Raw genomic sequence first — 24,912 nt, 5'->3', positions numbered from 1 at the left:
TATACATGAAAAGAATCCTAATGCTTTTAAGAAATGTTAAGAATGCAGCACACCTTCCAGATTGCGGTTACCACTCCAGTCCTTATTGTTTGAATTTTTTCATTAGTTTACAGCAGCCTCTCCCAAAGATGCTGAGGAATGGGTCCAGCAGCTGAAATTTATACTACAAGGTAAGAACATCAGTTGAATGTTTTCACATCCCTCACGTATTAATTTAATAACGGGTTGACCTGGGTTTTCACATATAAAGCCTTCCTTAACTCTGTGAGAGCGATCAAGAGAATGGCTGATATGGTCCATTCGCTTGAGTTTATGAGAGTATCTTCCCTTGAATACAGTTGGTAATTTTCAGTGTCATACACTTGTAAGACCATTTAAAATGCTTTTAAATTAAGAGTAAAGTGCTACAATGGTAGCACGTAGATGACAGTTTTCAGAGTTGTGTTCATTTAAGAAACACAGAATTAAATCTCTTCTGCATTATTTTTTAATGTGCTTTTCAAAACGTCCTCTGAAGACCTGGGATCCGACGTTATTCCTGAGGATGATGAGGAAAGAGGAGAATTATATGATGACGTTGACCATCCTGCTGCCGTCAGCAGCCCGCAGAGGAGCCAGCCAATCGATGATGAGATTTATGAGGAGCTCCCAGGTACGTGTGCTGTGGCGATGCTCTCCTTCCGGCCACATGTGTGCTGTGTGGGGGATTTGTTGTCAGACTGACACCTTGAGTAGGAAATGGTGAGCTGTTACAAGGACAAAGAAAACTCGTTTATGAAAGGACTTCTGCTTGACACATTTCAAGTGTGGCTGCACACGTACGAACGTGAAAGGGACCTAAAAGTGAAGCAGAGACAATCCTCATCTCTGGGGACCTTTGCCTCATTAGCATTGTTTATGCTACATAATTTTTTAATTAAAAAATTGACTTGCCTTACAGTTTTTTTCCACAAACACACACATCATTTTTTTTTTTTTTTTAACGTCTTGGAACTTCCATTTACCAGAAGTTCTGTGCACATCCCATATGTCACCAGCCTTCTGCTCCCTAGTCCTCTCTGCTGGATTACATTGCACTGTCTTAGAGGAATGGCATTGAACTGTAAACAAGGGTCTCTGAGGCTTGAGGAATGTTTTATAATTGGTATTTTATCATAAATGGGAAATCAGGTTTCCTTACTTTAAAAGTTCAGGCCTGATAAAGTGTTGTTATACTTCAGTAGTTGGTTTACAGCAGAATTAATTACTTACTGGCTCTGTGACTGTATGGTGTCTAAAACAGAAAACTAATAATCTGAAATTTAGAATTCTTGGAGTGTAGCAACACTGAGAACAGTGTGACTAACACTCTAGGCTGAGATTGCCCTTTCCCTGCCTATTAAGAGCGATAAAGAAAATATCCAATGAGAGAGAGAGAACTCAGTAGAGAAGAAAGGAGATTAGAAACAATGTAGATTTCTCTGATTAGGCAATGCAGTACTATAATATACATCTTTAAAATTGATTTTAAAGTATTTAACATATTCCAAATTAATGTTCAAAAGTCATTTTTATCACAGTCGGTAAAACATAAGAACCATAGCATAGACTTAAATTCTAACTGTATTAGTTCAATGATATTGTGATCTCTTCATCTATAAAATGGGGATAATATTGCTGGGAGAATCAACTGAGATAATTCAGCACAACTCTTTCCTTGTCCAAGTCCACAATAAAACATAACATTATTATCTTTTAAATGTACTTATTTTTATTTCATGTGCATTGATATTTTGCCTGCATATATGTTGTATGAGGGTATGGGATCCTCTGGAACTGGAGTGACAGACAGTTGTGAGCTGCTATGTGGGTGCTGAGAACTGAACCCTGGTCCTCTGGAAGAATAGCCAGTGTTCTTAACTGCTGAGCCATCTCTCCAGACCCTAACATCATTATTTTTCATTGTTATGCTTGGTAAATTTGTACAAATGTTTATGTGATGTTCTGGGCATGTAATAGTAATGATGGCTATTATTAAAAAGTACTTGCTCATCTATGCATTAAATCTTACCACCCTACAGGAGGATACTTAGCACAAAAGTATCATTTGATGAGAACAGTAACATGAGGGTTTCTGTTGTTTTGTAGTTGTTTGTTTATAGCCCCACTTCCTGGTTCATCCTGGGGACATGGCATCAGCCACAGCATCATTTAACCTCAGGTAGAAAATCTCTTTGGCTGCTTGGTTTTAGTCACCACATCATTAATACAGTTACTTTAGGCTTTAAAAGGACTTGTGACAGGACTGAGGATGTAAAACTGAAGCATGAAGCCTTAAACATGGTTTTACTGCCACACACATTTCAACCCTTTAAGACTTTACAGTCAATGTACTGTGTTACAGTTGCTGAGTTAACTGTTAAGTTCTGTGATTCTTCAACTTGGATCTTCTCTCCCCACCACCCAAAGAAAGAACTTCACTGAGAACAAAGATCAAGTATTCAGTTGTTTCTCTAGGAGAGGTTCGAGGGAGATCTCCTGTGAGTAGCTTGAAACTTAAGAACATCCTCTGACTGCAGATGTTCTTCCTCACTGCGCCACCTCCCCCACATACATAGAGGTTTTTGGCCAAATGCCATGTAATGTTGGAAAAAAGTGGTTATTCTTTAAGTAGTGTTACTTCTTGCGGTAGTGCTAGTAGAAATTTCAGCTGCTGTGAGGCTTCTTGGCCTCTGCCTGGGATCCCCCGATGCTGTACAAAGTGATTGAGCTTGATAGAGCCTGCAACTGTGCCCCTGGGAAAGGAGCTGCTGTAAGCAGCTGTGGAATGTCTCCTGCTCCCTTCTCCCCTGTGTAACTGAGAGCCATTTCAACATCTGCACAGTTCAGCAGGTTTGTCAAACTGAAGCCTGCAGCTACAGAAGGGATTTTTTCATAGGAGGCCCTAAAGTTATCTCAGAGTTATAGTTTTGTTCATTTAAATATTGAAACTGGGAAGGTAACTTTAATTTTGAAAAGCATCTCTCTTTCAGGGTTAAGGCTCAAACTTGTTGCATTCACTGCTTCTTTGAAATGTAAAAGTCTTTTGAGGTTTCCGGGCATATCTGCAGACTGTTGGTGTGTCCAGCTCTGTACAGGGAATGTTGGTCTCCAAAGTCCAATTGGTTATGCTCTCAGAGTTAAATAATAATTCTATTTTAACACAATTTCCTGTCAATTATATACTGTTGAAAATGAATCCCCTGAGTTGAGAGATGGAGCACACAGATGCATTTGAAGAAGCCTAAGCCTTGACAAGCTGCTCTTAATGCAAAACCCTCTTCTGAATAAGGCGAGTTCTTGCTCTAGGAAGTATATTTTTAATACGAAAGAAACCTAAAGTCGCAACAGTGAGAAGAAAACATTGCTTAAAATTATGTTGTAAAATGTTTCTTGAAAAATGTTTATAATTCTGTGGGACTGTAAATAGTTCCAGAGGAATTTTTTTTTGGTTAGAATATTCCAACTTTATTGCAGGGCTTTCTCTTTAATTTCTTATTCATTAATTTTTAACTAACTTCAGAAAAGAACAGAATAAATTTCTAGATCTCTTTGTGTTTAGGGATTTTTAGGGGAATGTATTGTGGGCAGGCTGAAAGTTTTTGGCTTTTCTTCAAGTACCCCAATGTTTTGCCGTCTTTTTGTCTGTTTTATTACTACTTATTAGCATAAGCTAGTTGCATTTACATACATTGTGATGTTACTATAATGTACATTTGCTTCCACAACTAATATATTGGCTAAAGTATGTTGAACTGATTAATGACATAATAATGAGCTCACAATTTCAGAATGTAGGGTCAGTTTATTATTAGAACTACAGAAAAGCACTTCTGTCTCACTGTGAATCTTGAAAGGCAAAACAATACTTGGGAAATAGTCTTAGAAACCAACCTAGCTTCCCCTCCTCAGCTTAGTGAGTTGCCTGACCTTTTCCCTTTGGTAGCAGGAAATGGTATATTAATAACAACACAGTTTCTCCAGGCACAGATTGAATAGAATCAGCTGGCTAACAAGAACGGTAACACCCATTAGTCTATTAACTGTACCACTTTCTGGGGAATTGAACTTGAAATGTCTCCTGTCAAGTGGACTAGAGGAGAGAGGGCAATGCAAAGCAGGAAGACAAATTTCTATTCCATTAACCTGTTTCTCTCTTTCTCTCTCTCTCTTTCTCTCTCTCTCTCTCTCTCTCTCTCTCTCTCTCTCTCTGTGTGTGTGTGTGTGTGTGTGTGTGTGTGCTCATTTTTTTTTTTAACTTTAATGACAGATTGGACTATTTGGAGCCAGCAGAGGGTGTCTTTATTCTTTGGTCACTCAATTACACTTCATTCAATTCATTCAGTCCAACTATCTGCATCTAAACTGGAATGTAAAGTAAAATGCTGCTATAAATTGTTCAATGAAACTATTATGTATACATAAAAAGACCACTGTTCGAGTACTTAAGTTTGAAGTAGTTTCCAACAAGTGAGCACAAATGCAAATTTGATCAATAAATAGTTGCAACCTCCCCCAGTCCAGTTTAGCTCTATTTTGCTTCCATCACTCATAACACCCAGTTAATACAAGGGCCACGGGCCCTGGCTGTCTCCAGCACTAACACTGTCATAAGTGACACTCGGTTAAGTGGCACACTTCAGTTTTTTTCATTCATTCTTTGGAATGCAATGGAAGGGCGTTAGTTAACTTTCATAGAACCATGGTGTATTTAGCATCTCAGTGCTGTTATCCAAGAAGCCTATTGGCTTTCTTGTTTTTAAAACAAAGTTACTGAACTTAGTAAATGTGGTGATACTGTCTCCACATTTAGATATGTTCTCCTAAGTAGATGACTAGAGTTAAGTTTTTAGATGGTTTCCATCTCACACTCTGCTGAGAGGATTATCTGAAATTATAAAAAAGAAAAAATTTATAAATTATGAGCACCATATATACATAGTACTTATTTATGTACCTATCCACCTATGCATATATATCTATACTCATATACAAACACACAATGCATTTTTGTTGAACCCAGAGTTTTGTGCAAGAGTTCTACCTATTTGTTTATTTTTGGTGACTGTGGATGTATTTTTAATCTTCTTTATATTATTTTATAATAATGATATGAATTTTTAGAATACAACTTGTTTGCCATGTGTTGCTGATGGCATTGCAAACAAATTTCCTGATTATGAAAAAATATACATTAACCCAAATACTTATGATAATATATAAGAACCTAAATATTTATGAGCATGCAAAAACATGTAGATTTTTGTTGGTAGAGACAAATAACTCATCTTTGTGAGTTAGAAAATATCACCTGTTGCTCTGTGTGTGTGCGTGTGTGTGTATGCATGTGTCCAAAAATGATGTCGCTAAACCTAAACATCTATAGTAGGCAAAACAAGCTCCATTAAAAACTAATTATGTGGCTCAAATGGCAATAGCACTGAGGCTGTGAAGCCTTGGCTGCAGGGATGTGTTTGCTCTATCTCCACTAGCATTTATATCTTGAGCTATGAAGAGTTGTACCTCATTTCCACATTAGAGTTTTATTCATGTTTATATGTACAACATAAATCTTTTTAAATATATAAAATAAAAAGTTACATAGGATGTTCCTAAGTCTTCATAGATCAGCTCAATTTTTCTGTCACCATTTTGTTCCTGGACAGTATTAAAAATCTGTTTGGGAAAATGAGAAAGACAAAGAGGAATAATGTCAAAGACAGAGGAAACATTTTCTTTTCCTCTGAAACTGCTGTTAAGGAAGAGACATTTTGAGGTGGAGTCTTGTTCTGTTTTGATAGGGTTGTTGTCCTGATTTTAAAGGAGAGACTAGACTCTGGATTGGGAATTGCCCTTCTCCAAAGGGGCCAGGCATCCTAGAGATGGGAGACTGAGCAGACCCAGGGCTGCCTGGGGTGTACACATGTCTGGAGAGGAGGAGAGCTCTTCGGACTATTTTCCAAGAAGGCATCTAGCAGACAAAGCTGCTCTCTATAACTGGAAATGGACAGGGAACTGTGGAACAGCCTCCACAGATGGTTAGCAAAAGGTGTCTTACGTAGTGTGCTCCACAAGCTCCACTGGCCCTGACCCTGCCTGTTCAGCCCCTGTTGTTACTGCTAAGTCTTCATTTTCAAACTTTATTATATCTAGAAGAAACTAAATAATGCCGATGTATATAACAGAGTAGACGCTGTGCCTACCCTAGTACTTAATCAATAGTGTGATATGAATTTTTATCCCCTTATGCCCATTGAAAACCATGCAGTTACATAGTTTAAACAGAAATGTGATTCATTTGTTTGCTTGTTTGTTTGTTACATTCATTTCCTTCCGTGGCTTTTTCTTTACTTCCTCTTGCTTGCTTCTCTCATTCCTTCTTGTCCTCAGTCTCTTCCCCTCTTTCCATTCCTGTTTTACTTGTTTGCTTTCATTGCCTTTAGTTCAGACATACCCCTGTGTACATATTACAGGCCAAGCATTGCTCTTACCCTGTCATATGCATGTAGGCCTTGAAGGATGCAGCTACCTTGCCTCTTTGGGTCCAATCATTTACTTACAACCTTTAATTTCCTAGGTTTTAACTTACATGTATATAATATACTCATGTATTATGAGTTAGCTGTTTGTGCTTTTCTGGCATAGAAATACTGTTAAAAATAGCTTGTATAATTCTAATATGACACTTCTTTTCAAGCCACCTTTCTGTCACTCTCCTGCTCCATCCACTCCCTCCTCTTATCTCTGTGTCCCTGCCTCATATATGCAGAATGCCTTCCACTCTGTGAACAGCAGATTGTTAAGTCTAGAAGAGGAACTTTGAGGGAAAGACACATCACATGGAGTCCCAGCTTGGCCCCTAGCTGTGAACATATAGGAAAGACTGAGACTGCAAGGGCAGCTGTAAACACAAAGGCTGGGGAACCAGCGTGTCATTACTCATTGCTTCTTTTTAAATAAACCTTATTTTTCAATTTCCAGAAGAGGTGAACTAACAGAGTAAAAAGTTAAGTTACTGGGTTAAGTTGGGGCTCTGTATACTGAATCATGCAGTAGAGGCTACAGAGTGACTATGAAGAAGAGTGGGGCCAAAAGTAAGACAAGAGATGAAAAGGGAGAAGCAAAGAGGTAATGTGGTAAAAATAACTACAGAGGTAACTTAATTGATCTCTTAGAGGAGACATCACATTAGATTTTTTTAAATCAAGTAGAATGATTAGAAGGATGGACCATCTAGTGACTGCCATACCCGGGGATCCATCCCATAATCAGCCTCCAAACACTGACACCATTGCATACACTAGCAAGATTTTGCTGAAAGGACCCTGATATAGCTGTCTCTTGTGAGGCTATGTCGGGGCCTAGCAAACACAGAAGTGGATGCTCACAGTCAGCTATTGGATGGATCACAGGGCCCCCAATGGAGGAGCTAGAGAAAGTACCCAAGGAGCTAAAGGGATTTGCAACCCTATAGGTGGAACAACAATATGAACTAACCAGTAACCCCCAGAGCTCGTGTCTCTAGCTGCATATATATCAGAAGATGGCCTAGTCGGCCATCAGTGGAAAGAGGCCCATTGGTCATGCAAACTTTATATGCCTCAGTACAGGGGAATGCCAGGGCCAAGAAGTGGGAGTGGGTGGGTAGGGGAGTCGGGGGGGGGGAGGGTATGGGGGGGACTTTGGGATAGCATTGCAAATGTAAATGAAGAAAATACCTTATTAAAAAAAAAAAAAGAATGCAAAGCAGATCTTCATTGGCATGGAAATAGTCACTTCCAGAAGAGTTCGTGGGATCAATTTCCTTGCCACTTTCAGTAAAGCTTGCAACAAAATATTGTACAAAACTATATGACAAAAATATGGGGAAAAGAAACTTAGAGTATAAAATATATAGATCTGGAAATAGTATATACTGAAACTCATATTTTCAGGCTCTGTATGTTTTTCTTTTATATATTCAATTAAAATATATTACTTTGTTATTACATTTCCTCCTTGTAAAAAAAAAAAAAAAAAAGAAAAAAAAAAGAAAAAAAAGAAGATATATACCTGAAACAAAGGTACATGTAGGTTCCAAAGTAAGGAAGTGGAAATGAATACTCCAGACAGCCCTTCCCAGGGAACGCTACTGTGGTGGTATTGATATCAGGCAATGTAGACTTTAAGATGTAAACTGAGAAAACTACACTAGAATAATGATTAATGACAATCACAGACAAAACTTTATCTGACTACATACACTTTAAATCAGTAATATAAGACTTAAAAAAAAATTCCTCAATTTAGCATTTCTTTAGCCACAGAGGAATGTTTTTAACACACCACTTTCAGAAACTGGCTGACTAAGGAGGCAGAAATTTAGTTAAGATAGGGAAGATTTGGACAACAAAATTAGTCAGCTAAATCTAATATATTTTAAAAGATATGAGTAAGCCCAGAAAATAATAATGAATCTCTATTCCTTGAACACACAGAAAACAGTCATGGATACTAATTACCACCTATAAATTCAAATTTTATTCTCAACAAATTCCAATGCATTTTACATAGACTATATTCTTTACAGGGGCCAGGGGGTGTGGCTTGGGGGTTGAGCACTTGCCTAGTAAGGCCCTGGGTTCTGTCTCCATACTCCAAGTAACAATAATGATTATAATGAGCAATGTAATCTTATTCTCCAATATTTATATTAAGTTAGTTAAAAACACCCTGGTATTCCTGTATTTAGAGACTGTGTAAAATGAATTTCTGAATAGTTTGTGAGTTGAGAAATCTTAATGGGAATATGTGGTTCTTAGAGAGAATGAAATGGTCCAGATTGAAGCTTTGGGTATCATGTTTTAAACCACAGTAGTGGGGTTTGGTAAGGAATGAGCAAACAGAAGTATTCATCACCTACAAGCTGGGAATGAGAGAGCATCCAGAGAAAGACTACAGTCCAATGTGTCAGGTGTGCCATGGGTGACTGAAAGACACAAAAGAAGGACCTTACAAAAAGATCCAATTTTTAAAGATCCTAGTAGATCTCTAGAGATTATTGATTGTTTAGTTTACTTAGTCACTGAATTATAAATTTTCAGACACATATTTATGTTGCTAAAGAAGCCAGTAGTGTGCATATTAAAAATTCTGAACTAGAAAGCAAGCAAATATCAGCCTCACCAATCAAACAAAAATGCTGACATCTAGAAAGCAAAAAGAAAAATTGCACTAATGGGGCTGACCCATTAAGATTATTCCTGTGAACCTTAGATGAAGAATCCGAACACTGTGCCAGAGGGTTAGGTAGTCACGCTGCAGGGCTGTGTTGTACACAAACCAGCTCCTTATCGCTTATCACCAAGAAACCTCACCAGCTAAAGGCATTAACTTCTAATTACCTTCATTCCAAGCCTTTAAACTGGAGACTTCATATTTCAGATAAGATTTTCTTCCCATGGAGAATATAAACAGACATGGGCAGCTTTTGCTTTTGCTTCTCCATGTTTTCAGAAGATAGAGTTTGATAAAGTTTCTAGTTGCTACACAGAAACCACTTGCTTCTTTTAGGACTCAGAAGCATACACATGCACACACGTGTGCACACAGCTACACATGCATCTGTGGAGACGTTTGCAGCAGGAGAGTATCAGCCTTCACTGTTTGTGCAGATGGGTCAGCTGGGAATATCAGCTTCCTAAGAGTATCTCAGCTGCTTACTTTAAAGCTGTGATTAATAAGAACGGACAAGCTCAACAAAGTGTCAGTGATAAATATAAGCACTCTTCATTTCTGGCCTCAGCAAGGACTGTAGTTGAATAGTGCAAAGCTTTCATCAGAGTGGGAAAAAATCCAAGCTAACTTAATTAAGCTTAAGTGAGGCTTTACCTTGATTTTGTTTCAAAGAAAGCATTCATTTATAGATGTGTTTCTTGTTAGTAGAACTTCATTAGAGTCTTACAAGAGACAACTTCATACCAGTTCATATCCACTGCCCCCCTTGTTCCTCCTTACAGAAACTGAGATGGGTCAGAAAGTTTTCTCACAGAACGAGGAGACTCAGTGGCTGAGGCGAAGGGCATTTTCGAGGTCTTCGGAGATGGATCCCTCCTGCTTTCTAGTCTGGCCCCCTTTCCACATCCCTGCTTCCAGTTCATGGGCCTAGTTCCTCTCTTCTGCTTGGTGTGCACACACTCGTGGGAGCTCACTTTAGTCCCTGTCTTCATACCTTTTTCCCCTCTTCACCCTTAGCTCCTGAAATTTGGTTCTGTGTCCTTACCCATCATAAAAATGGTTTCTTTGAAGTCATTCGTCTTCTCCAAATCACCAGAAGCAGATATCACCGTCAGCATCCCCATCTGAAGCATACCCAGTCCCAAAACCCATTTTCACTAGCTAGGTCCCATGTTTGAAAGATACCACAGTCCCCCAACCCAGCACCGCTGGCTGGAGACCAGTCTTTCAAACAAGGGAGCCTATAGAGACCTCTCAGACCCCGTGTATAAGTGACAACTTCAGCACTCCAGTGAGTGCTCAGGGGCTGATTGTTTCAGATCAGTTGTTTTCTAGTCAAACTTTTATTTCTTTAATAGTGATACTTTCTGTGTATTACCTTCATGTATTCTCTTGTTATGTGGCTCACTTTATTCTTCAAATACTTATTGAAAGCCCACCAAATGCCAGATTCTCATGAGAGTGCAGGGAATTTAGACATAGAAATGATAAGCTTACTTTCTATTAGGATAAGTATAGAGCTAGACGTGTAGTGCTTACAATCTTCGTACTCCAGAAGTTGAGGCAGGAGGATAGTGAGTTCAAGGCCAACCTAGGCTAATAAATAAATAAATAAACAAATAAATAAATAAATAAATAATGCCCTGTGTCAAAGCTTATTACAGATTATTGTAAGAATGCCAAGACCAAAGGTAAGAGGATGACTTGAGAAGGAGTAGCTACTTCCATTTCAAAGGATAAGATGGCATTTAAATGGAAAACTCCTTGGTATAATTGGAAAGTAGAAAAAAACCCAAAGTTCTTCCTAGAGATCTGGGTCTGAGGTACTGTGCATTTGAGAGAACCAGAGACCCTAGGATCCATGCAGGGAGACTGGAGGCAAGAACCAGCTCAGCCAGGCCCTTTGTAAGGCAGAATCAGTTCCTATGCCTAAGTGACATTTGAAAGACATTTGCTGAGTTTCTAAAGTGAGACTTATATGACAGTATAAGGTCACCCAGACCATCAGACTCTCACTATGATGCAGCTAATGAGGAGAAATCTGGGGATTTGAAAAGTTCTTTCTCTCTACATTCTGTCTGAGCAACTCCCATCCCTTACCCCCACTGCTATTTCTGTTAACAGAACCAATGGTCACTCAAGTAAAGAATGTAAAATACCCCAAACTCATTCTTGAATCCTTCCTCAATCATCATTTTCCCCCATCAGATTAACTGCCAGTTCCTACAAATTCTTCCCAGAAGCATCATCTATCCTGACTCTCCGTACACTCAGGCTTTCATGGTTTCTCCCCTGGATCATCATGAGAGCTACCATCACCCTGATAGTCCATTCTAGATACTGACAATAGACTGACTCTAAATATATCATGGTCTTGGTGATATGCTGGTTGGCAACCTTTCTTGGTTCCCAATGCCAAGTATTTACCAAGTTGGAACTCACTGGCCAGGCCCTGAGCCCTTTCCATAGTCCAGCTTATATCTATCATCCAGCCTCACTTGTGCTACCTAGACCCTCAGACATCAGACAGACAGACAGACTCTCCACCATCCTCATGTGCTCTGTGCTTGATCTTGTTGCCTTGAACTAAACCATTGTGCTGAGTTGGTGAACTAATTCATGGATGAGATTCCACTGAAATGGTAAATAGATATAATGATTCGGCTTTTTTATTTTTCTATCCCCACAGCCCATGATCTCTATTTTCTAATATGTGTTTTATTAGATATGGAATCGATGCTAAGTTTGCAGATTAATAACCTAGATTCTCAAATACACCTTAACTTGATCACAGGTACAAATATATGAAATCTAATGACCACGAAGTAAAAATTCAGCATTCATTCTTTCCATTTCCAAAGTCTAATGTAGAACATATTTTCTCTTTCCACACTTGTCTCAAGTCTTCACAGTCACTGCTCAAAAACAATAAAAACTTGCCTTTGGGGTCTGTATATTTACAGGCCATTCTATTTTAATAGTATAAAAATAGCATTTTCTGTAACCCACTTGGATAGAGCTTTGAGGTTATTCCATTATAAATAAGTAAGATGATGATATAATTCTGTACATTTCCTGGGCACAATGCAGTGTTTTTGTAAGTATAGGATGGCATAGCTCCACATACTGACATATATAATGACAAATACCATATTATCATTCCCAGTGCTGTTCTGGATGAATCCAGAACATCTGATCTCAGTGTGGAGACAATGTGTATAAGCTTCAAAACTCCTCCAGAGATCACTTAACAAGGGAGGCACTTGCAAGACAAGGGAGTGCAGACACTTCTTACATGATATATTTCTGCTCCTCTAAAATGTGTTGAATGGCCGTCTGTCAACTGTAGGTTAGTGCACTCAGAGGTCCTCTGCAGCCTGACTGAAGTCTCACATCTGACCAGTCTGTTGGGCTGCAGAGCCTCTCTAGTTACAACAGGCTGACTTAGCTTCCCGAGGTCCTTTCCCAACTTGGGGTTTTTGTTCACCCTGCCATCTGCATGGCAAGGCAGTCGCTTTCTCTTTTCTGAGTTCACTTTTGCACTTGGCCCTCCTCACTTTATGTAGTCCCAGGTCAAACCGCATTTACCCAGAGAAACCTCTTCTGCCTGTCCCAGCTTGCACTGGCTTCTGCTTCTCCAGACTTCCATAGCACTGTTGTGACTTTGACTATGACTATGACTTTGGAATGAATCACATAGCCCTGGTGGCTTTTTTTTTTTCCTAATCAGTATCTGGTGTGATATAAACCTTGTCATTTCACTTTTCATACAGCTATTTGGCAGACATAAAAACGGTTGTTTTAAGTGGCTCAGGACGTGAAACAACCCTTGTGTTACTTGGCATATCCTTCAGTTAGTACCTTCTTCCTTAGAATTCAAGAAACTATACCTTCAGCAGCACAGAGCCTTTAGTTAGTGGACTCTAGTTAAATAAAGAAAAACCAAGAAGGTATCTTTAAGATCATTCTTGTCCTAATAGCACCAGTCACCACAGAAACTGAAAAGAATGATTGCCACATTGTATGCTGTCAATATTGAAGCATGCCTGATTGCCCAAAACTTCCCTGGATTTTAACATTACCATCCAGGGAGCATAGTCTCAGAAGAATTTATGTAACAGAATCCAATGAGTGATGAAAAGCTCTCATTTCACCAGTCCTTTGTACCATTAAAGATGGATCATCTATCCTTAGCAACAGGACCTACTTGGGTTACCAGTCCCTTTGGTGTGCTAGTCATCTCAAATGAGGCATTCCCCAGGAAATGACATTCTGCTCTGTGCCCACTCACTCATTAAAGGCAATAGGAAGAGAACATGTGAAGAGCACAGGACTGTAACTGAGTTTTGAAGGCTACCATCTGGGAATCTGTTGTAACCAGTATGCAAATGATACATTTCCTGTTTAAAAATAAGCCGAGATATGAGAGTCGCACAAGCAGCTCAAGTAGTGACCAGAGAGATGCTTAGGCACTACTTCTCTCAGGCATTCTGGGAGGACTGTGAGGAGGAAGGCCTAGGAACAGCCATGGTCTGCTTGAGTTTTTGTTTCCCGTCTCCTTCCCATACTTCCCTTCCATTAGCTACCATATTTCAGAGCCTGAATCAATTCTGAACTTGAATCCACATTGCCCATTACATTCTCTCTCCACCACTGACCTGATGCCTTCTCCCATCGTTCTTTTCTATCTCAAATCGTCAAACATCTCACTCAGAACTGCCTGGAAACATCCCGATTAGCTGGGTCAGGGCGATTAACATCCGCAAAGCCAGGTGTGGCAGCCCACACCTTTAATCTTATAGGGAGAGACATGGAGATCTCTGAGTCCAGGCCAGCCTGGTCCACACTTTGAGTTCCAGGACAACCAGGGCTACACAGAGAAACCCTGTCTTGAAAAAAAAAATCCATAAATAAAATACTACCTATTCCTATATCACATAAGACTTAGGTGTAAATGACAGTGATCCCAAAGCATGTAGAGATACGTAAGACTTGAACCCCGTAGTTTATTTACTCTCTCATGGCAGCTTAGTGTTCATTTAAAGGCATTTGGAAAAAGTCATCTGTTCTAATCAGTGAGCAAAGAGGAGCTGCAAATATGAAATGAGAAAAGTAGAGAAAAAAACATGGGTTTTTCATCACTCCATTAAATTAGTCGTGGAGCACACACACACAGCAATTTTTAGTCAAGCAGGCACTGTGCTAGGCACTCACTGTGTAGTGTTGATGGCATTAGTCAGAGTGTGTTAACCAAGGGTGAATATAACAAAAGACCAAGAGATACCGATGAGGAGTAAAGTTCCAGCCCAAGCGTGTGGCCATAGATGAGGTACCCGAAAGGACCTGTATCTGGAAATGATTTGTGGTTGTAAACACCACTTTTAGAGCATTCTGAAGGTGCAAGTAAAACCAAGATGCCTTGAGCACACCGAGATGTAGGCAACTGGTGTTCTGTCTGGAAGAGGCCAGATGATTGCATGGTCCCTATAACAGCCAAAGTGGGGATGTCTACTCGTAGAAGCTTTCAAGAAAGGGTTCATAAATAGGAACATTTGAAACATAACTATCAAATCACATTAACATTTATGCCTACTTTTGGTTTTGCCCAACTTACACACACAAAAAAGAGACTTTCCAAAGGAAGTGGTGGAAGAAACTCCATTGCTTGAGATATTAAAAAGCAGATGCCCCAGAGCCCCAGGAGATAACCCATGGGATGCATCCTTCTAGGGGAAAGCAAAGGGGCCAAGCTACTACTGTTAAGTGTGGTTTGCATCTCTAGCTTGGCAAAGGTATGAAAATGAAGATTTACATTCATTGGCCTTCTTCCTAGTTTCTTACGTGTGAATTGCCTGTTTTCTCACTGTTCTTCTAGCTCTATGTACGGTAAGCATGTGAGGTTTCCACCGACCTCTGAGGAGCTGTGTGTGCCCTGGTTCTGGAGGCTTCGCTCCATGATGATTCTGCTTTTGCTACTGCTAAAGTCTCAAGGGTTTCACAACTGTGTCAGGTTGCTTGGCTTGGGGACACTGTACTTGAGGTTATAGGTGTTTGTACAAACGTGAGGCTTTGATTTCTCACTGAAACCTCAACACTCTCCAGAGACCTGGAAGGCAAAAAAGCTTCCTGGTGGCTTTCCTGGAGTAGTGTAGGTCTCACTCGCAGCTCTCTGTTCCTCTCAGGTGCAAAGTTTTGTCTCAGACAAAACTTTAAATTGCAGCCTCTGGCCCACCCTGCACAGTCAATCTGTAATTTTGGGAAAGTAGAAAAAGACAGGTTTGTTTCAGTTTGGCCATTGACCAGATTGCTGCTAAAGGTTCCATTCTTCACCATGAATAATTGATTGATTACTACAGAAACTCTGCAGTAGAGATTTTATTATAATTGTAATTTATAAACTTTAACTTAAGTTAGATAAGCAGAATTTTACATGTTTACTATAGGCAAGACTCCATGCTCTGTCTGTCTGTCCTTTCGGAGCACTGATGATCTTTATTTCTTAATTATTTCTTGACAAAAAGAAATACTTGTTAGATTTATGATGAAAGGTCTTAATAAGTCTGTTAGATTTATGAAAAAATTACCCTAAGTGGCTTCTTGATACAGATTAGGGTACAAATGATGTTTGTGTTGTACAAAGGTTTGCTGAAAAAAATTATAGTAATGTGGAGACACATCTTGATGTGCATGCAGGTTTTAGTTTTATGCACTCGGAATAATGAGTATCTGCATTTGAAGTCTTGTTATGTCAGATTAATGTGGTGATTTGGGATATGCTGTAAAGATGGAGTTGTCAGTCCAATCACCTGAAGTCCTAATTTAAATAACTTATTTATTTCTTGTGCCAATCTTTTTCTTCCAGAAAATCAAACCCATTGTTTTAAACTATTTATTTGTAGAACTCACATGACATAAACATTATGTGACAGAAGTTGTTTGGTATTAAGGGAGAAAATATCATCTCAGAGAAATGTGTCATCTGGGACTAGGGGGAAAAACTCACAAAAAAGTAATTTTATTTGTATCATGACTCTTTACTGTTGGCTACATCTGTGTCAGTCAATTTTATATTAAATAATAGCAATATTTGTTTATGATTGAATGTATACTATAGTAAATACAGATTTTTACTCAGCATATGCTTGTTTGGAAAGACAGTTGAATTCATGATACATTTAATGGCCAGTTATAAAGAAACATTGACATTTCATGTCTTAGAACATTCATCTGCCACTTGCTGGCAAAATTCAGTGTCAGAATTTTCATTTTACCCTCAAATCTTGAAAAAGTGCAATTTTTGGAGGTCAAAGATAGCCAAATACAATTTCATTTAATTCGAACTAGTAGAAGCAGTGTTAGCATCAGGCTCAGGCTATAGGGAGTCATAGATATATGATAGTATTGTAACAAGTGAGCTATGGAGACAATTATCTGTTTGCTGCAGTTATTTCAGGGTTACAGTCTCATTTTCTTTATTTTATGTGCATTGGTGTTTTGCCTGCGTGTATATTGTGTGAGAGCGTCAGATCTTAGAGTCACAGACAATTGTGAGCTTCCACGTGGCTGCTAGGATTTAAACTCCAGTCCTCTAGAAAAGCAATCAGTACCCTTAACCACTGAGCTATCTGTCCAGCCCCTACAGCCTCATTTTCAAGGACTAATACAAAACAAATATTGAGATGCTTTGTCGTGTCGAAGTGATACACCTTATGTAGATCTTAACTTGCTGGCATCTACTGTAGGAAAGCTATTGCACATGTTGACTCTTTTGATCGATGAAAAGTGAAGTGTATGTCTATGATTTTTTGTTTCAGTATATGGAAATGCTCATGAGACAGGCTCCTGCTGAGTTTTGGTCCCTGTGTCATCAGTGCTATGAGTTCCCACTGTCAGTTGTTTAACCGTTGTTGAACCTGCTGTGGGTTAGCAAAAAGCATCTGGGAGCCAGACTCTCCCTGTGAGCGCGTGCCAAGCCCTGTATTGTAGTTCCTCACTGCACGGACTATATTGAGATCATTTTTCTTTCTGACTTTTTAATCCAGAAATTGTTTTCCAATGCTAAGTAAAGGGCCATGTAATAGAACCATTTTTAACAAAGCTACCTGAATTCTATAACCACTGGCTGATAACTACTTTTCTTTAGGCAGAATGGGAGAAACTAAGTTCTATAATTAGACAGCATTTGAACAGTCAGCATTACTCTCCTAGGTGGACTAAGATCAAAAGAGTTTATATTGTCATTTTATTATTGTCTTTAAATTGATGATTTACTCTAAGCAAGGACAATAAACATTGAATGGTTCTATAAATATGGTAGTTGGACAGGCCATTAAATTTACATATTTGATTACATTATTTAATTAGATGGAAATAAAGCCCTAAATTGTACCTTAATATAGTGTACATAATTATAGCATAACATTTTATCAACTAAAAGTACCAGGATTGGTTTATTAAATGTCATACTTACATTAACAAGTAGTCTATAAACAGTTATGATCTGAGAATGAGAAACCAAGAGTGTTTTCTCATACTGGAAAGCAAGCACAGACTTAGTTTTGCAGCCATGGCACTGTCTAGCCTTTGGTCCCTAAAATGGCAGATATTTGTCCTTGCAGGACGGGAAGTTGAAATTTACTCAATTTCCTTCTCTGAAATGCTGTGTGTGACCTTGAGAAAAGAAAAATCAGCTACAGCTTGCCTGTCATGTACATTAAAAATGCCTTGGCTCTTTTACATAAAGCGTTTTGTTTATGTTGGATTTATTTCTGGAATCCAAGGACGGGGAACTTTCAAATGAGAGTTCAGCCTGTCCCTTTAGGGAGCCAAGCCTGAACAAGGGTTTTATTTTTTAAGCTCAGATTTATGCTATATGCTTGGAAGAATATCAAATGCTGTTGTGCCAGACGGAGCCCTCTGTCAGGTGAGCTTCGTGTGTCTCACCTCCTTTCCCTCGATGGTTCTTCCTTGCTTCTTTGGGGAGCCCCATTCTACAGAAATACTGTGGTTTCATTATAAAAACTGTATAACAATATCATCCCTTTGCCAAGAAAACACCTCTTACCTTAAAATTGGAAGCTCCTTAAGTTGCCACTCTGAACACCTATGCACATCCCCTCCTAGATCCATGCAAGTCTGTATTTGGGAAGTAGTGTTATTTTTTTCTTTTTGTCTCACTGCAGTCAAGTGTAGTAAGGAGCTAGAGCTATCCTCTTCAGGGCCGCTGAGTCTCCCTGAGCTCCTGGCTGAGATGGAAGCTGCTCTTGGCTCTGCCTGCTTTGGGGCCCCTTCCTCTGTCTTTCATCATATTCAGTCTCTGGGAGGGAGATGATGGACGCGATTTTTCCATTTGCAAGCTGCTTTCCAACAGAAAGAAAAATGTAAGGGGCAAATGCCAAGCGTTCCATTTTCTGTGGCCATTACAAAATTGACTCTTCTGTTTTTCAGAAGTGGACACTATCTTCAGGAAGGATATTTTATTCCAGACTGTCAGTAAGCCATGTTATTTTGTCACTGAAGAGTGTTAAAACCAAGAATAGGGCATTGTGAGATTATCTTTCTCATAGGTTCCATGGGATGTCAGGAGGTTAGAGTGCTGGTTAGTTAACTAACACATGTATGAACAGGTGATACGCGCAGAGCTTTACTGACTTACACTGGCGGGAAGAGTTCAGGTTCCGGAAGCAGGCGACCCAGGTTCAATCTGGCCCTCCTCCTTGCAGCTGTATTTACTGCACAGGTCACTGACAGCCTTCCATGCCTCTATTTATCCGGAAATGGGAATAATAGTGCATCTGCCTCAGAGGGGTTCGAGGACTGAGTGAGATGTAAGTGTGACGTGCCTAGTAGTCTTCACACAGTCAGCCCTCAGATTATCATCATACTGCCACTGCTGTGAGTCTGCTGGGCACTTTACCTCATTTTGTCCTCAGAGTAGTTCCCGAGGGTACACTCTCATTTTTGTTTTCCAGGTGAGAACATTGAAGTTGATCAAGTTTGATTTGGCTAGTGAAAGGGCATGACCTCTGGAGCAGGACCTTCATTTGCATTTTGTATAGTTCCATTGGCTTTCTTGAGAGGATAAGTGAGATAAACTCCTCCTTTAATAATTTTACTATAATTGATTTTACTTTGCTGCTGTTTGGTAAGGCATACCATGTTTTCAAATTTAAAAGGTAAAAAATATTTAAAGATACAAAGTTATGACCAACTTACATTCACTTGATAACAGAACACTGAACTTTAGGGTTTGTTTTGTTTTGTTCTGAGGTAGGGTCATAGACAAGAATGATCTTGAACTTGTCATCCTCCTGCTGTCACCTCCCGAGAGCTGAGATTAGGGGAACGCACCAACATGTCCACTTTATTAAGTATTTGACCTGAATGTAAGGCTTCATGCATGCTAGGCCAGCACTCCTCCAGCTATGCTGGGCTGTCAGTGATGGAACACTCAGTCTTGTAAAGTCATTCGTAAGGAGACGTGGCAGCAGATAACAGGCTCTTAAATGTGCCTGGACCAGCAGCATGGGCTGGCGACTTGCATGTTCAGAGATTCCCCAAATCTAGTGAGATAGAATCTTTATGTGTGGGCTATAGCCTCTGAATTAGACCCATAGGTATTTCTGATACCTGTTGAAGTATTAAGAGCCAGCGCCCTGGGTGAACAACACATCTAGGTGATAAGCAGGTATGTTAATATGGCTCATAAATATGAAGTTATGTATTACAGTGAAAATGTACAGAAAATGTACAATAGTAATGGAAAAATGTAAGTGGTACTGTTTGTTGAGAATTGTTTTATAAATATTAAATATTCACTGCTGTGTACTGTCCTTCCTATTCCTTGGAATAAAGTTTTCTAGGCACCTGGAAGCTTTTATAGTTGGATATAGCCAACTAAGCCCAAAGAACTGAGGGGCTGAGAGTAACTCTGGCCCTGATGAGGATGGCTAATTTTTTTTTTTTATATCAACAACTTGGAACCTTCAACCAAGGAGGAGAGATACAAAGAATACATAGGAGTAACAGTGGCTAGGGAGATTGACTTTAGTTAGATAAAGCATTTGACATGTACATTGACAAAGTTGGGGTCCCAAGAATCCATGTGGTATCATGTATCCACAGTCCCAATACCCCTTTCGCAAGGTGGAGACAGGAGAATTCCTGGGAGATTGCATGATTTAAACAGCAACTAACAAGAGACTCTCTCAAACAAGTTCGAAAGAACCAACACCCGAAGTTATCCTTTGACCTCCACACACCAATTCCTACTTACATGTACTATCACACATACACACACAAACACACACACACAGGCACACTCACAAGCATGCACACCCACACAAATAAAAATTAATGCAGAGGGGAAGATAAGGCAATAAATACTTATACTGTCACCCTTCCTTCGTCGGCTAAAGGCTACAAGTGAAAGTAACATTGGAAATGAGTGGGCCTGGAAGGTACAGGGAATTAACAGGGACACTGTTCAACTTTATCCACAACTTTACTTGTGGAGAGGGAAACGGACAAGAGTAACTGTCATCATAATCTGTGATAACCAGCAGGAAGGTGAGTGTTGGTTGGATATATTGTTAGACTTCAGAAGGCAGATTTCAAAACGTCAAAGAAAGAATAGGCAAAAAAAAAAAAAAAAAAAAATGTATGCTATTAAAGCCTGTATTTTAAACTACCATTCAGATTTTAATTGCAAACCATCTCAATGAGGTTTCAGGGGGATGAAAATCCACCAGTTTCCTTGTGGTAGAATACATTTAATGAGTGCAGCTTTTGAAGAGACCTATGAAAATAGCTGAAATTCACAGACTATGATCAGTATGATAAAAATTATGTAATAGCATATGCTTTGTGTATGCACTTAGGACAATAGCTCAGAGAAGTCAGCTCAGCTTGTGTTATTTACTCCTTTCCTGTCAGAATTTGTCTCTGACTGCTAATATTAGCAAGCAGTTACAGAAGCTCAAGTGGAATCCCTAGCTAGCAAATCCATTTAACTCTGATTCTACAAACATTCTTAGAAACCATTTCATTCCCACCCCCTGTGCTGGTCTGTGGTAATACAAGGAAGCTCTCAGGAGGTCATGCCTGCAGGAAAGTCGACTAGGAAACAAAGTTTTCAACAAGCAGGATACAAATGTAGGTCTTAATGCATCCTGGAGCACACAGGGAACCTGGCTAGTTGCCTGCTGGGTGTGGGGAAAGTTTCTTGGTTGTGGGATCAATTGAGCCAGGCCTTCTAAATCAGTAGGACTTATGTTTGGCTTCTGGCCCAGGTAAAACTGCATCACAAGAGGACTTGAAACGAAGCTGCTGAGCTGCCTATTAGGAGTTAACTATGAAGAATGAGGGAGAAGGTAGAAGTAGATGGGGTCTCGTGAGAAACCTTTGAACGTCTTTAGAGATTAGGAGCTTGGGTGTCTGCCATTGGGCTGAGATAGACTTTGAGAAGCTCATATAACAGTTTGTTGCTGAGTGAGCTTGGGGGTCAGCAGCCTACAGTGGTGCTTACAAGTTTCTAAGATTCTAGTGTTTGCTCGAAAGCTTAAACTCTAGCCCTGGAAATAAATGCTGCCATTCATTTTCCCCCAAACACTCACTTTATTTCTAAGACAGCATCTGCCAGATTCTTGTTCAGGTTTCTTACTTGGTGTCTGTGAAGCAGAGCAAACAGCCAGGCTGTTGCATGTGAGCCCTGCATTCAAGAGTCTACTTTTTATAGAAATTATTGTAGGCACTTGAAGATCAAATGAGACCTGTACTATAGTTAAGTGATCTATTCATTAACTTAATTATTGATTAGATGATTTTCTTTTTTTACCTAATGAATTTTTTTTAAGATTTATTTATTTCTATTTATATGAGTACACTGTAGCTGTCTTCAGACACACCAGAAGAGGGCATCAGATCCCATTACAGATGGTTGTGAGCCACCATGTGGTTGCTGGGAATTGAACTCAGAACCCTGGAAGAGCAGTAAGTGCTCTTAACCACTGAGCCATCTCTACAGCCCTTACCTAAAGAAATTTAAACAATCTACATTGACAAGTTATTTCCTAAAAAGAGTTTAAAATAATTTATAAATAACATATACATTTAGGAGAAGAAATATGTGGGCATAGTAAAATACAGATGCATTTAAGATATTTTTGATAAAAAGCCATTTTAAAGCAAAAGCCATACTAAAGGAAATATGGTCTACAAGGTATCAGTAGTGGTTAAATCAGTATAATTTTTTAAATTATTTTTTCTTTTTTTCTATTTTTTAGCAATGTGTAGATAATGCTTTTTATACTTAGAATAATAAAAAAAGTTAGTCTATATTAAAAAGGAACTGTAATTGTGTTATAAATGCAGAACCAAAACATTTTATAACAGAAATCACTTAATTTGACTTTCTTAGGTTAATAAAAATTTTAGCACGAAATTTTTAACAAATTTGTAAGGCAACAAAGAGTCTTTTTATAACACAGGGTCCATGTTTTGTAAGCTCTCATCCAGAGTCCTGGAGGGGAGGCCACACTTGACCCAGTTTCCAGGAGAGCTCATTGTGACTGCCGTTTCTGTCACCTTAACTGCCTGTTCATTTGGAACTTTGTAAGACTAAATATATGTAAAATTGTGAGTTTTATTCTCTTATTATTTTTGTGTGGCTTGTGGAGAATTTTACATGAGTATTATGTTTATATCATTTCCTCCCTCTCCTCCCTCACCCTCTCCTATGCTCCCCTCTACTCCTCAGAGTCCAATTTATTCTGTAATTACTACTGGTACGCATACTCACACACATGAGTTTATAAGTACAACCTGCTGAGTTCATTTAGGGTTGATCATTTGTATATAGTTAGGGCTGACTGCTTGGGACTGGATCCCCTATGAGGGTCTCATTGCTGGAGAAGACTGGCTCTCCCTTTCTCGGCAGCCATTGTTTGCCTGGAGCTCTTGGAGTTTCATGTGGAGCGAGTGCTGTGAGATTCCTCTGTCCATTTTAGCAAAAACATATGTTATTGCTTTAATATATGTTGTCCAGCTAACTAGAAAAATCTCTCTGAAGTATCATATTTATATTATCAATGTTTGGGTCTATAAGCCTTTCTGCACCCCACTCTCCCTCGTTGTAAGCCTTTGTATCTCTGTATGCGTCCTTTTGACTAGCTTTTTTTTTTTTTTTAACAACCTTTCCTCCGGCCTTCATAGCTTTCCAAGGAGTTGGAGAGAGAATACAGGGTGAGGTGTCATGTGTATAGCCCCTCCCCACTATTGCTTCCATTTTTTACATCATAACCTAGGGCTAGCATTTTATGTCTTCAGTTCATTATTCAGATGAATGCCATACATTCATCTATTCGAGGATGGGCACTTTTCTTATAGTGCCCCTAAACTCTTGATGTTCAGGTTAGCTTATGGCACCAACATGGGCGTGAGCTTCTTTCAGATACTGTATATAGAAAGACTCATTTTTACCTTTTCCTTGTAAACACATTTCCCTTACTGAATGTAAAGAAGAAAGGAAGCTTGCTGTCTTGGGAACAACTCTGTTTTCAGTTATGACTTCTATGACTTAAACACGGTACCAAATTTTGGATTTATGTTAGGGATGTTTGAGGGCATGAAAAGCTTGGCTGAAGACAGAGCTAGGAAAACAGAAAAGACAAAGTGGTTAGCATTACAAATTGTTATTCTGTTTCCAGGACCACTTTAATCCCAGTACTCGGGAGGCAGAGGCAGGCGGATTTCTGAGTTCGAGGCCAGCCTGGTCTACAGAGAGAGTTCCAGGACAGCCAGGGCTACACAGAGAAACCCTGTCTCTAAAAACCAAAAAAAGAAAAGAGAAAAAGGGTTTTACTGTAGTGCCTGCCGATGTAGAGTCTGGCCATCTGTTTTAAAATGTCTTCCATGTCCTTAAGCAGCAGATACTTAAAAGAATAGTCCACCCATAAAGTGAAGGGTGTGTGTGCAGGCGTGCATGTTTGAATGTTCAAATCCACAGCCTTGTACTTGCAGTTACTGAACAATACCCTCAGCAAATTCAAATGTTAGTGAAAGTCAAAGAAGAGACACCAAGGCCCACTAGCATATGCCTGAAGTGTGACCCTCTCCCAAATATGACCTAGCTGGATGTCACCTGAGTAAGTTATTCTGGCTCCACAAACTTCATTGTTTGCATTTGCAGAGTAATGAGGATATAAGTGCCTACTATTGCCTCAAAGTTATTGGAATATTTAGCTACATAATGGATTTAAACATGGGTGGTATGGATAGTGTGGTTGTTTAAGCAAAAACTACTATTCTTGAGGAAAATACATGATTACATAATCAAATGAAGCCAGGAACTCTATTTCAGAGCATATTTTTGCCTTTTAAAAAAAATACATTATGAGAATTTTCTACCCTTTCAACTGAGTTTAAAATACATTGTAATGAGGAACGAAGACACTGTTTTCTGCAGGCTGTCCATGAGAAACACATGTGTGAATCAAAGAAGTTCCCTGTGCTCTGCCGCTCCCGGGAAGAGACTGGAGAGTCGGCCATTGACTCCTGAACTCACTCACCCTGCCTGGGTGCTAACCAGTGGCCGTGGCCTTTCTCAAGCATGGTGTTTTAAGCAGTTTTCACTTCGATTGTTTATCCTACAAGTAGGAACATTAGGAGCTAGAGACAGCA

General features: G+C 39.3%; 1 protein-coding gene across 1 annotated transcript in view; it reads left to right on the top strand.

Annotated features, from left to right (window-relative positions):
* The window catches only part of Skap2 (src family associated phosphoprotein 2), a 153,385-nt gene that overhangs the window by 104,011 nt on the left and 24,462 nt on the right, over nt 1–24,912 (top strand). Inside the window, exons 8-9 of the mRNA NM_018773.2 lie at nt 107–170; nt 518–652. Coding sequence (NP_061243.1) covers nt 107–170; nt 518–652 — 199 coding nt within the window. The remainder of the gene's footprint in view (nt 1–106; nt 171–517; nt 653–24,912) is intronic.

Source organism: Mus musculus, chromosome 6 (genome assembly GCF_000001635.26).
Source record: "Mus musculus strain C57BL/6J chromosome 6, GRCm38.p6 C57BL/6J".
Taxonomy (NCBI): domain Eukaryota; kingdom Metazoa; phylum Chordata; class Mammalia; order Rodentia; family Muridae; genus Mus; species Mus musculus.
This window is presented reverse-complemented; position numbering and strand designations above follow the sequence as displayed.